This window comes from Urtica dioica, chromosome 5 (assembly GCF_054948205.1).
Source record: "Urtica dioica subsp. dioica isolate 48M chromosome 5, U.dioica_male_clone48M_v1_H2, whole genome shotgun sequence".
Lineage (NCBI taxonomy): Eukaryota > Viridiplantae > Streptophyta > Magnoliopsida > Rosales > Urticaceae > Urtica > Urtica dioica.
In genome coordinates this window covers 27,749,755-27,762,678 of record NC_142760.1, presented here as the reverse complement: position 1 = coordinate 27,762,678, position 12,924 = coordinate 27,749,755, and the positions used below count along the sequence as shown (strand labels likewise).

General features: G+C 40.4%; 2 protein-coding genes across 4 annotated transcripts; one reads left to right on the top strand and one right to left on the bottom strand.

The window, feature by feature from the left end:
• The first annotated feature begins 4,864 nt into the window (after positions 1 to 4,864).
• MOL1 (Leucine-rich repeat transmembrane protein kinase family protein) lies at positions 4,865 to 7,943 on the top strand. The gene is made up of 2 exons (XM_089614757.1): positions 4,865 to 7,431; positions 7,499 to 7,943. Exons 1-2 carry the CDS (start codon positions 5,055 to 5,057, stop codon positions 7,795 to 7,797), a joined length of 2,676 nt encoding a protein of 891 aa, XP_089470883.1. The 5' UTR covers positions 4,865 to 5,054; the 3' UTR covers positions 7,798 to 7,943.
• Positions 7,944 to 7,993: 50 nt separating this feature from the next.
• On the bottom strand, positions 7,994 to 12,392 carry SETH2 (UDP-Glycosyltransferase superfamily protein). Of its 3 annotated transcripts, none has more exons than XM_089614761.1 (9): positions 12,118 to 12,392; positions 11,783 to 12,045; positions 10,746 to 11,318; positions 9,774 to 9,928; positions 9,562 to 9,652; positions 9,068 to 9,184; positions 8,856 to 8,959; positions 8,542 to 8,632; positions 7,994 to 8,442 (listed from the first exon to the last, which is right to left on the bottom strand). In XM_089614761.1, the coding sequence occupies exons 2-9, from the start codon at positions 11,903 to 11,905 to the stop codon at positions 8,386 to 8,388; spliced, it is 1,311 nt and encodes a 436-aa protein (XP_089470887.1). In that variant the 5' UTR covers positions 11,906 to 12,045; positions 12,118 to 12,392; the 3' UTR covers positions 7,994 to 8,385. The 3 variants fall into 3 exon arrangements, with proteins under 3 accessions (XP_089470887.1, XP_089470885.1, XP_089470886.1); XM_089614759.1 differs by having other exon boundaries at positions 8,005 to 8,449; XM_089614760.1 differs by having other exon boundaries at positions 8,005 to 8,449; positions 11,783 to 12,009.
• Positions 12,393 to 12,924: the final 532 nt, after the last annotated feature.

Below are 12,924 nucleotides of genomic sequence, written 5' to 3'. Positions count from 1 at the left end.
GTCCAAGATGTTCAATGAAAAATCGGCCAAAGCCCCTCCCACTTATGGCATAAAATTTTGAATCATGGAAGTAAACCAATCGAAGATGTACACCTATATCGCAACACAATGGGAGTTCTACAATATGTGACAATTACTAGACCTGAGCTCGTATACAATGTCAACGAGGTCTGCCAGTTCATGCATTATAAACTCGAGGATCACTAGAAGTCAGTCAAATGCATCTTGAGAAGTGGAACTCTCGAGCATGGTATTCACTTTGCCGAACACAGTGATCAAACTCAGGCTTTAAATCTCACAAAGTTTTGTGACGTAGACTGGGCCTCAGATGTTATAGATAGAAGGTCAACATCAGGGCACTGCCATTACTTGGGCAACAATCCAATCTTGTGACATTCTAAGAAGTAGCACACGATGTCCATGTCATCAACGAAAGTTGATTACATAAGCCTGGCATCTCTTATTGCAGAAGTGAGCTGGACTCATAACCTATTGACTGAACTTCATGTTCAAAGCTCAAAAGTGCCTACTCTATCTTGACAATTTGAGCGCAGTCTACCTTGCTGCAAATCCAGTTCTCCACACATGCACCAAACACATTGAGTTTGATCTTTACTTCATCAGAGAAAAGGCAAGAATCTCATGAAAGTTCAACACATACCTGAGGTGGACCAGGTTGTTGACATTTTCACCAAAGCTGTCTCCAACTCAACTTTCCCTGCAATGACGTCTAAGCTCAAGGTTCTCGACTAATGAGAAAGTATCGTCATTTTGGTCTATCTTCAATCTCATCCTCTTTATATACTCCTCTCTAATTCTATCATTATTCCTATATGCTTTATCTGGGATTGAAGGAGCATTTGAGAAAAAAGTGGCTGAATGGTCTTCATGATTCGTAATATAAGGGTGTCATTGATACTATTTCAATGTCTGAAAACTTGGCCTCGCACACCAAAACGAGCTTAGTTCGGAAGGTTCCTTGTGGCGAGCTAGGCTGAAAATGGCTTAGCTCGCTATGGCGCGGTCGGAGTTTGAAATAACTTAACTCGTTACTTGTGATAGGCTAAGCCATAAATGACTTACCTCATCATTTGTACGTTGATGGGCTAAGCCGAAAATGACATAGCTTGTTACGAGGTGTCCTGGACTATGTGGGTTAGACCTCTAGATTACTCTTTGGATCCGGACCTACGCTCTTCATAGGACCAAGAAGTCTTTTCTGATGAAGGATGGAGTCCAAAACCAACAATTTATTAATTTTATGCATTCACTCTTAATTTTGACGGTGTTTTGTTGGCAAATAGTTAAGATTTGACGAAAGGGGTTTAACAGGTTTGATCCAGTCATTTTTTTCCTTCTTATTTGGTCCGGTCCGTCTTAATTTTTTTAAAACTGTTTAGATCGTTTCGATTTGGTTTTTGGCCGGTTCTATACCGGATTGGATCGTGCAAACCTCTAAAAAATTGTGAATAAAAAGTAGAGGGGCAAAATGAGAAAACAGGGGAGAGCAGGTATTAAGAAGCTACGCCATTGTTCCCTTTTCTAGATTGAACGATTTCAATAATTGATAAGGATTTCACATAATTATTTAAACAACGCTATGGATGCTCTTTCTTGTTTATAGCACGGAAGAGTAAACTCTAAACAAGTGTATAATAAAAGGTAGCATAAAATCATAAATAATAGATAAACCTTTCCTGTTTCTTTTCTCCACTTGACTACATTGTCTATTGTTCAAAAACAGAATTAGGAGAGTTTATGAGGCGATTGAGGAGAAAAAACATTGATTGCATCTAAATTGTACTAGTGTCTGCCAATTTGAGGATTAAATTCACAAAACTCAACATACATGTACTCAACGGGGCTTAAAGCAATCAAGTCTTTTTTATTTTTCTTTAATTTTTTTTAAAGCCGCAGGGGTACAAACCCTAGAGCTTGGAAACCTCCTCAAGTATGTACAATTAATTTTTTTTTTTTTTTTTTTTTTTTAAGTGATGACATCAAATTTGGCCAAAATCCTATTAAGAATCGTAACATTAGCAGTGTGTGCCCGGTCAAGTTTAAAATTGATCTTCAAATTGAACCACATTATTTAAAATGGTTTGAAAACATTTAGACCGGATTGAACCGTTTTTTAAAATAAATCAAACTAGACCAACAATTCAAGACCGGTTCCATTTAGATTGGTTAAAACCGTTATGGAGTTTCATGTTAAAATTTGACAATGGTTTACGAACTAGCCCGATTTACGATTTTTGTATTCGTATTAAAAAGTTTAATTCTTGATATAGAAAAAAATATACATACATGTACCCGTATATAAGAGAGATAAGTAAGATGAAACAAACATGCATGTTATTATTACACATAACACAATTTCACCCATAAGCTCGAAAAAGATTTTTCAATATGGTGTTTTAGCTAGATAATCAATTGAAATAAATGGATATGCAAAATACCTAAACTTTGTCTAAAATTAGTGAAATAGTTAAAATGTGCAAATATCAGGTTTCAATAATTATTTGAGCTTATAATTAGATTTTTTAAAAGTGACAAATTACTTACATAAATCGTCAAAATATTTAATCACAGTGTCATTTTTTTTATAATACAACTTTGACTATTTTACTAAAAATGTAAACTTTTAGCTATTTTACTAATCAATTGATTTCGAATAAGCACTTTATATTATTTTTTCTTTTTGATATAATGAAAGAGAAATTTCATTTTCTAAACCCTAAAGTAATGAAAATATCTCAATTAGACCCACTAGTTAAGAAATATCCAAAATTGGACTTTTGTACTAATTTCGAACAAAAATACCATCAGTTCAAATATACCCTCTCTCTCACACTTCATCTCTTTCACTTTCACTTTCACTTTCTCTCTCTTTCCCTCCCCAAATCCGACCGAACAAACCCAAATCCTACCGAGACAAGAAAATTCGACCTTCTTCATCAAAATCCGACCGACCCAACTTCCAAATCCGACCGTCTCCTTCCGGCATTGGTGGTTGTCAAGCTCTCAAAGTGCCATAACTCAAAATGACAAAAAATGTTGGAATTTTTTTTTATTTTTATTTTATTTTATTTTTATTTTTTTTCATGGTTTGATTAGTGTAGGATTGATAGGATACATGATTTTAGTGCTTATTAGTGATTTTAGGTTGATTTGAATGAGATTTTGACGAAAAAATAGCTTTTAGGGTTCTTAAAAATTATGGAAATTTTTTTATGAATATCATCGAATTCCATCGGATTCGGTCGGATTTTATCGGATTTGGTCGGAATGGTCGGATTTGGTCGGAATGGTCGAATTTGGTCAGATTTGGTCGGATTTGGTCGGATTTGTATAGTGAATGAACTTTTGTCAAAATAGGTTTTATGGTCTTACAAGGGTATTTCTGTCCGAAATTGATACAAAAGTCTAATTTTATATATTTTTAAATTAATGGGTGTAATTGAGATATTTTCATAATTATTAGGTTTAGAAAATGAAATTTCTCTAATGAAACTTGAGTAAAGTTGTATTAAGAAACTTCATTCATTGGAGTATGAAACTAAGAAACATTGGAGTATTAAGAAACTTCATTCATTGGAGTATAAATTTTTTTTTCTTTCGTTCTCACTTAGAGAGTCACTGGCAGTGGCAGTGACTCACTGCTACAGTCAAAATATATATATATATATATATATATATATATATAGTCACTGGCAGTGGCAGTGACTCACTGCTACAGTCAAAATATGGGCTAATCTTTGAAGTCCTTCAATGAAGCAAAAGAAGACTAGAAAAAGGTAAGCTCTATTTTATCACCGCACTCTCTCTTTGTCTTTTCATCATTTACCTTTTTTTTTTCTTTCTTTTTTTTTAATCGGATTTTTATCATTTACCTTCTCTGCACTCTCTTCTCCTTCTGTCACATGAAAAGCTTCACACGCAATAACAATACACAACAACCGATATATCCTTGTCTTTTATGCCATTATCTTCAACACAAAACCAACTCTCTTTTTGACTCCTTAATCCACTCTTCACTCTTCGCTATTTAATGCCCTAAAACGGCCTTATTTTGACCTTAAATTAAACTAGTCAATGTATTACCAAGTATCATTTAAAAAAAAATGTATTACCAAGTATCAACCACTCCAAATCTTTTTGCCTTTAGTCACCAAGACATAATAATAATTATAACAGGATAAATAAATAGTATTTAACCAAGTTTAACTTTTAACTCACTTATTTCCCCTCGTGCACTATTGACTTTATTACAAGTTTTATAGCCGTTTTACATTCCTGTTTGGGTTTTAATTTTATTATCATTTTTTTTTCACAGAATCCTAATCATGTTCCATGGTTTTCTTTCACTGATACGGCCTAAGCTAGGCTGCAATGAATGCCTTTATGGTTAAAACAAACTTAGAAGACTGAGACTGTTTGTTGCATATAAAAGACATGAAGATATAGAAAAAAAAAAAAAAAAAAAAAAGTATACGGCTATAATGTGTATACGTGCATATATTTGTGACGAAATAACCTGCTGCGAAATTCAGCAATTTCCCTCAGCATATCAATCCAAAACGAATCAAAACAAAACAACTTTTTCCTATTTATCTCATTTTTAAAACAAAATCAAAGATGATTTTGGTTAGTATGTCCCACAGTGTTCAAATCCCAATTCGAAATTCGGCCACTGTATAAAACTTATTGGATACTCTCAAATCTCTTTTTTATCATAAAGTAAAAATAAATTAATTAATAAAGCAAGAAAAAGAAATGCCCTCTGAAATGAAAGGAACTTTTATATATATCCCCTAATATGAAAATACAAAAACATAAAGGTCCCATTCTGGTTTTTATAAAGTAACCCAATAATATTCTCGGCTCAAACTAATCATTTACTCATTTCTTTTCTTCCCTCTATTTCCCATGCAAAAAAAAAAAAAAAAAACTTATTCAAATCTGACACATTTTTGGTTCATTCCTTTAATCGTGCCTTTGTCTCTAGATTTGTTGTTTTTGTTTGCCTGATTCTCTCGTCACTGCAATTTCCAATGGAGATTTCCCATAATCTCATCGCTCTTGCTTCACTGTTCTTCTTCTTCGTAGCATTTTCAAAGGCTGATGATATGTTATACTCAGAAGCTCTTCTGAGATTGAAATCCGAGCTCACAGACGAGTACGATAGTCTCGGTGACTGGTCTCGGAAAACCCCCACGTGCTCTTGGTCCGGTGTCACGTGCGACACGAATTCAACCACAGTGCTCTCTCTGGACCTCTCTGCGAAGGGCCTACGTGGCACAATCTCCGGCGAGCAGTTCAAAGTCTTCACTGATCTCGTTAACCTAAACCTGAGCTTCAACTCGTTCTCCGGCGGCTTTCCGGCTGCGATCTTCAACCTCACCGGACTCGAGAGCCTGGATATCAACAGGAACAATTTCTCCGGCCGATTTCCCGCCGGCATCTCGAAACTCCGGCGACTCGCCGTGCTCGACGCTTTCAGCAACAGCTTTTCCGGTGAATTGCCGCCGGAAGTTTCGAAGCTCGACGGACTTGAGATCCTCAACTTCGCCGGGAGCTACTTCCGGGGGAACATTCCACCGGAGTACGGCTCGTTCAAGCGGATCAAGTTTATTCATCTCGCCGGGAACTTCCTCGGCGGAGAAATTCCGGCGGAGTTGGGGAAGCTTAAGACCGTGACGCACATGGAGATCGGATATAACTCTTACACCGGAGAGATTCCGAGGGAGTTCGGGAACATGAGCGGTCTTCAGTACCTCGACATCGCCGGAGCGAATCTCTCCGGAGAAATCCCAAAGGAGCTCGGAAACCTAACGAGGCTCGAGTCACTCTTCCTCTTCAGGAACCGCCTCGCCGGACCAGTCCCGAAGGAGCTCGCCGGGGCATCGAAGCTCGTCAGCCTCGACCTCTCAGACAACTTCCTCACCGGCTCGATCCCGCAGAGATTCTCGGAGCTGAAGAGCTTGAAGCTCCTCAGCGTGATGTACAACACGATGAGCGGAGAGATTCCAGAAGAGATCGGCGATCTTCCGTCGCTCGAGACGCTCATGATCTGGGACAACGCGTTCCACGGGACGCTCCCGCGGGGACTCGGACGGAGCTCGAGGCTCCGGTGGCTCGACGCCTCGACCAACGGGTTCAACGGGACGGTCCCGCCGGGGATCTGTGAGAACGGAGAGCTCGAGAAGCTCATGCTGTTCTCAAACCACTTCTCCGGCGATCTCTCTCCGTCGCTCTCCAACTGCTCTTCGCTCGTCCGCGTCCGCCTCGAGAACAACTCGTTCTCCGGCGAGATTCCGTTTAGCTTCGCTCGCCTCAAACGGATTGCCTACGTTGATATCTCCGGGAACGACTTCACCGGAGGGATTCCGAGGGACTTGCCCCGAGCGATCCGGCTCGAATACTTCAACGTCTCGAATAATCCGCGGCTCGGCGGCTCAGTTCCTCCTGAGAAATGGGTTTCCCCGAATAGTCTCCAAAACTTCTCCGCTTCTTCGTGTGGAATCTCCGGCGACGTTCCTTCGTTCCGAGGCTGCGATTCGCTTATCGTCGTCGAACTCAGCGCGAACAACTTGTCCGGTCAAATACCCGACGATCTCGCTGACCATCCTCGCCTCTCCATCGTCGACTTTTCGCGGAACGCCTTGACCGGGGAAATCCCTTCGAACCTCGCTCGCTCTTCGAGCCTGCAGCTTCTAAACGTGTCGTCCAACGATATCTCCGGCTCCGTCCCATCGGGAAAACCGTTCCGAACGATGGATCGAAGCGCGCTCTCTGGAAACCCGAGGCTCTGCGGAGCGCCGCTGCGAAGATGCTCTCGCAAATCCGTCTGGATCGTCGTCCTGGCGGCGATCTGCGCGGCGGTTCTGATCGGGATTTCAGCAGTGGCGCTTATTTTCCTTCGCCGCGCGAGCAATAAACAGCAATGGAAGATGGTCTCCTTCACGGGACTCCCACACTTCACGGCCAACGACGTCCTGAGGAGCTTCGACTCCGCCGAGTCCACGTCCAAGGCGGTTTTGCCGACCGGGATAACAGTTTCGGTGAAGAAGGTCGAGCTAGGGAAGGGATCGAAGATCGAATCTTCGGCCCGGGCGATCGGGAAAGCGAGGCACGAGAACCTCGCGAGGCTGCTCGGGCTCTGCCACAGTAATCACACGGCTTACCTCTTGTACGATTACTTCCCGAACGGAAGTCTTACCGAGAAGCTCGGCCTCGAAAGAGAATGGCCGGCCAAGTACCGAATCGCGGTCGGAATCGCGAGAGGGCTGCGATTCCTTCACCACGAATGCTCTCCCGCGATCCCCCACGGAGATTTGAATTCGAGGAATGTGGTGTTTGACGAGAATATGGAGCCCCGTTTGACGGAATTCGGAATCAAGAGTCTTCAAGATTCGGACAGAGAAACGGGTATGTGTAACAACTACGGATTTAGGCACTGTGTTTGAACTTTGTACTGATGTTTTTTTTTACGCAGGTGAATTTGGCGGCGGCACAGTGAAGGAAGCGCTTTACGCGGATATATACTCCTTTGGGGAGATTTTGCTGGAGATTTTGACCAACGGTCGGTTGACCAATGCGCAGAACAAGAGGCGGGAAGTTTTGCTGACGGAGATTCTCGCAGAGAATGAGGTCGGTCTGAAGAGTTCGATCCAAGAGGAGGTCAAACTCGTTCTCGAGCTTGCTCTGCTCTGCACCAAGACTCGGCCGACTGACAGGCCAACCATGGAAGAGGCGTTGAAGCTTCTATTGGGATCGCAGTCTCAGAGAAAATAGGGAGTAATTACTTGAATGGTTTTGAATTCAAACATGAAAGGAATGGTTTTATTTATTTTTATTTTTGGTTGGATTGTTTGTTTCCCTTACACCTATACATGTATTGAGAGTGCCTTGGATATATTTATAAGTTCTGTTTTCAGTTCTATGGAGTAAGAGCCGATATTTTAAAATCTACCCTAATCCTCAGCAAAAGGAACACAGATTTGGCTTATAAAGTTACCTTTTGATCATTGTAGAAAGAGCAAATTTTGTACATAAAAGAGGGGAAAAGTGTTTACACATTTATAAGAATCACTCCACACATACAATTAGAAGAAAAATATGGTGATAGCTCCCAAACCTCTCGCCGGAATAATGTCGTTTTCACTTTGAGTGGAGGGAAATATATGATTTAAATCGCCATATGAACAGAATTTGCAATTTTTGCTTCACATAAAACAGCATTTGCAATTTAGTTCCTAGGTACAAAATTCTTGCAAATCTTAATATGTACAAAATGCTTTGGACACTGATATTTAACCATCAAATTACATTAAACAGCATTGATTTAATCATACGGGCGCTCGTCTGAAATCATCTAAAGCACTAGTCATCGATCTTCATCACGGGATAGAGTAAAATCAGGCACTTCATCAATTTCCTCTGCAGGCTTTAATTAATGGACACAACATAAATTACATGACTAGAAATAAGAGTACTTGAACGAAAAATTTAGAAACGTGGCTACATAATTGAACTTACATGCCATAGTTCCAATAGACGCCATAAGAGATAGTCGATGATCATAACCAAGCAAAAGAGCTTTCCCGCCCACACTCCGCATGAAAGGTACCTACACGATTAGTCAAAAATATTTATTTTAAATGAACAAGCTCTTTTCGGGTATTTTGGGTTTATTTTTTAATCCAAGGAAAAACAAGTTATCCGAGGTTAACAGGTTTTTTTTTTTTTTTTTTTTTGGATTTCGGTTAAGGTGAACCGATATCCTAAGAACTAGTTTTGATAATATAATAAAACATATGATAGTTACGAAACGGAAAATTTCGAGATCGTACCGGGAGAGTCGTTCAGTAAGACTTTGATTAGGGCAATTTAGTGCCCGGTCGTACACGATCTCTGTCCTTCTCGCAACGTCATGCCAGTCATAGAGTTTCTTAATCTGAAAGCAGTTGCGGATAAGAGGAAAAAAAAACTGCGTTTCACAACCTTTTCAAGTGATCACTGATCACAAAAGACAATGCTAGTTTGGTAAAAGAAACACACGTACGCGGTTGTGCATTGCATGCGGATCGATAGTTGGAAGCATATCTATAGCCTTTTCTATTGCTCGAATCATATCGCCGGGGTCTGGGGCAGCAAGTACTATCATGTCATCTGGCAAAACCTATAGCCAAGTTTAGTAATTTGACACGTTTTTCCGTCTCATGCTATTTTTCTTGGTTCGATATAGATAGAAAACGCTTATAATATAACGCGTGTATAAAAACCAGCAATCAATTGGTGGATTGCTCTGTGGCTTTACACCAAGAGATTGTACTCCAATCTTAGTGTAATGCGGGTTTTTTTTTTTTCTGATGATTTTTCCTTCATGCTTTCTTAATAGCTATGTAGCATCACTTCACAATACTAATTTCTTTTTCCTCTAAAAAAAAGTAATTTGCTTACTGATAAATTTAAGACAATTGAATAATAGATGAAAAAATAAATATATATATATATATATATATTTTTTTTTGCGAAGAAGTTAATTGGTAAATGTACCTCGGGAACGCCTCCGACGCGTGTACTAACGGTCAATAACCCACAACTAGCAGCCTCTAGTATGGCAATACAAAACGCCTCGGTTAACGAACTGCCATAAAGGAATGAAGCCATACATACATACATATACATTAAATGGATTAACAAAGAACAAAGTAAATTTATGGTTCTTTCTTTGACAAAGTAAGAAATGAAGACAGCTAACAAAATACCTGTTTAAGAAGATATGGCCGGATATTAGAACGGAGCGAACTCGAGCGTGTGGAACAGCACCCAACATTTCAACTCGATCTTGAAGGGCGTGCTTTTCCCTCATTTCTTCCAACCGCACGCGTTTTGGTCCGTCTCCTCCGATGATGAAACGAACCTTTTTCATCACATGTTTTGAAAGGAATTTAGCATTTCAATAATCACACTTTAAAAACAAGATCACCAACAGAGGGAACAAAGACAGCAATCCAAAACTGGACTAGGAGTATAAGGGATTTCAACCAACTGAAAAACCTAGCTGCTAGAAATCATGAAACGAACTAACTTTGAACATACAAATAAGTAGTTCGACATACAAAAATTCTGTCAAACAATGCAGATTCGTTTCTAAAATAATTAAAATGCTGTCATAGAAAAAGAACAAAAGACACTTAACAAGAGCTATCATTTTAAAAAAATGCGAAAGGAACCTACGAAATATAACGACAACCATCATCCCGACAGAAAAAACACAATCTTCAAACCGCAAATACCCGAAAGGAACATAGTCTACATAGTATGCATAACTCGGTAACTAACAAATTATATTTAAAATATATTAGTAGTCAACCTAGAAAATATTTAAGGGATAACTTCATCGAACAGCACAATGATACAATAACATCCATTCACCCGGAGAAAAAAAAATGAGACAGAAAGCAGAACTTCCATCTGATCATAGTATAGTTAGTCGATAAGTAGCGAAACAACTCACAGAAGTAATCTAGTATGTATAACTCAGTGACTAGACTAGCATTAAGTTTGACTAGTTTCTAATAAGATGATCTCCACGAACTGAACAAACAACACATAAGTAGTTTGAATCAATGGTCATTATGAAATATCCATTCCCCACCCAAAAGAAAAGAAGTACCGACGGTGATAACTTCGAATCATAGTATTATAGTTAGTCGATAAGCAGCGAAACAACTCACAGAAGGAAACAAACGGCAGACTTCGGGGATGACTTCGACGAGAAGATCGGCGCCTTTTCTGTACACCAAGCGGCTCACGACGACAATGACGATCTCGCCCCCGCCGGGCCTCTCGTCGGCGGGCTTGAACATGGCGGTGTCGACGGCGTTGGGGACCATGAAGACCCTGTCGGGCGGGAGACCCGAGCGCAGAACGGTGTTCTCTCGGCTCGTATGGGAGACGCATATGGCGTGGCTGACGTCGGCCAGCGTGAACTGCAGAACCTTGTTCATGTGGATGCTCCCGACGTCGGCGAAGCCGTAGAGCGAGTGGTCCGTGAAGACGGCCTTGTAGCCCATCGTGCGGCCGTGCATCACCGCCTCGTGGCACAGCGTAGAGAACGCCTGGTGCCCGTGGACCACCGATATCCTCTCTCGCACCAGGATGGCTCTCATGATTGGGAGAGTTGCGTAGAACGTCGGAAGTGTGTTTTGCATTAAGAAAGGCTTCCATGGGATGTAGTACACTTTTAGGCCTCCGGTCATGTATCTCACTCCCGACCGGTTACCGTAAGCGTGGGTTAGTACGACTACCTAGACACAATCCCCGAAAGGAAAAAAAAAAAAAAAGATAACATCAGAGATTGGTTTTTGGCTAATTAATGTCTTTTGCTTCGGCTTATCCAAGGCTTTCTTTTTCTTGATTTATTTGAGTAAGCAGCTTTGTTTCTATGCTAACAGCATCGTATTTCAGCCCATGAAATACCAATTACTCCAAAATCTTGAAGATCTAATAGCTTTGTTTCTATGCTGCTCTTAAACTTATCCAAGGCTTTCTTCCTAGAGTTTCTTTGTTTCTTTTCTTTTATTTTTCTTTAGAGTTTGGTATAAAAGAAAGCAATGACTACTAAGTTTGGGACTTTTGAGTTTGAGGGGGATTTTCACATTTTCTGGGATTCTGTCCACTACTAAATGCAATGTAAAACACGATAGAAATACATGAAAATTCAAACAAGAAATGTATTAGATAATCTGTGAAGCAAACGAGGTTATCTGACCTTGTGACCAAGCTTGAGCAGGCATTGCGAGAGATAGTAAATGTGGCTTTCAACGCCACCGAAATTAGGGTAGAAAAAATCGGAGACCATCAAGACCCTGTGCTTTTGTTTCAGCCCATCCATTGTTCTGTATCCTAATAGCTCGGCAACAGAGCTCGGTTATGTTGGAACGGCCACACCAATAACGGGAATACTTCAGTCAGACAATTCGTCGAACACCAACGCGTCTAAACCCATTTACAGTCAACAATCACATCGGGCATCTAATACAATTTCGAAGAAAGATTCAAAATCTAAGAGACATCGAAGAACAACTCTAGGGACAACACACTTACATGAATCCGATCTCCAGTTGGTGTAGTAAAGCACAAGGAACATAAAATCCTTTATGAAATGACTAAGGCTAGACTGACATCGGGAATCCATGAAAGACGTCCATGCGAGCTGTGAAGCCTTCGCGATCTTCGACAAGTAATGCTATTATTTGGGCCAGATAATAATGGTTGAAATCTGTATTATGGATTCGTAGCTCATACGTAAGAGAAGAAGCTGGGAGAAGCAACAGTGTTTTCTAAATTAGTGTTAAACGATCTGATCGGTTTTTTTTTTTTTGAATAAACGGATTTTCCATTAAAATTGGGTAAAAAATCCATCAATACAGGAGAATAACACCTTAGTACATGGAACACCAAGACCTAAGTCGAAGTGAATCTAACACTAAGATCCGGTAAAAGTACGATACGTGCATACTTCCGACAACGGGAAGAATTACAAGCACTAATAGAGCACACAAGAGGCTCGTTCAAAAACCCAAAGATTGGCGGTGGAAAAATCCAACCAACCTCGGTCCGATGGCCACGAAAAAGATGGCTCTTCAACCTGCATAGATCAAAACCTAACAGGAAATCCACTACGGGAACGGAGACTACGGCTAATCCGGCTCCGAAACAAGTAAAAAAAACCAAACCACAACAATTAAAAGACAGGTTCACTACAATACCAGAAAAAACAACTGAAATAAACATAAAACAAACGCCCAAAAACTGAGAACTCATCCTCACCCAGCGCTCCAACCAAGCCCAAGAAAACAGCCTCACTGCCGTCGACTTTGGGGGGGAAGATGCCGGGTAGAAAAACTCACC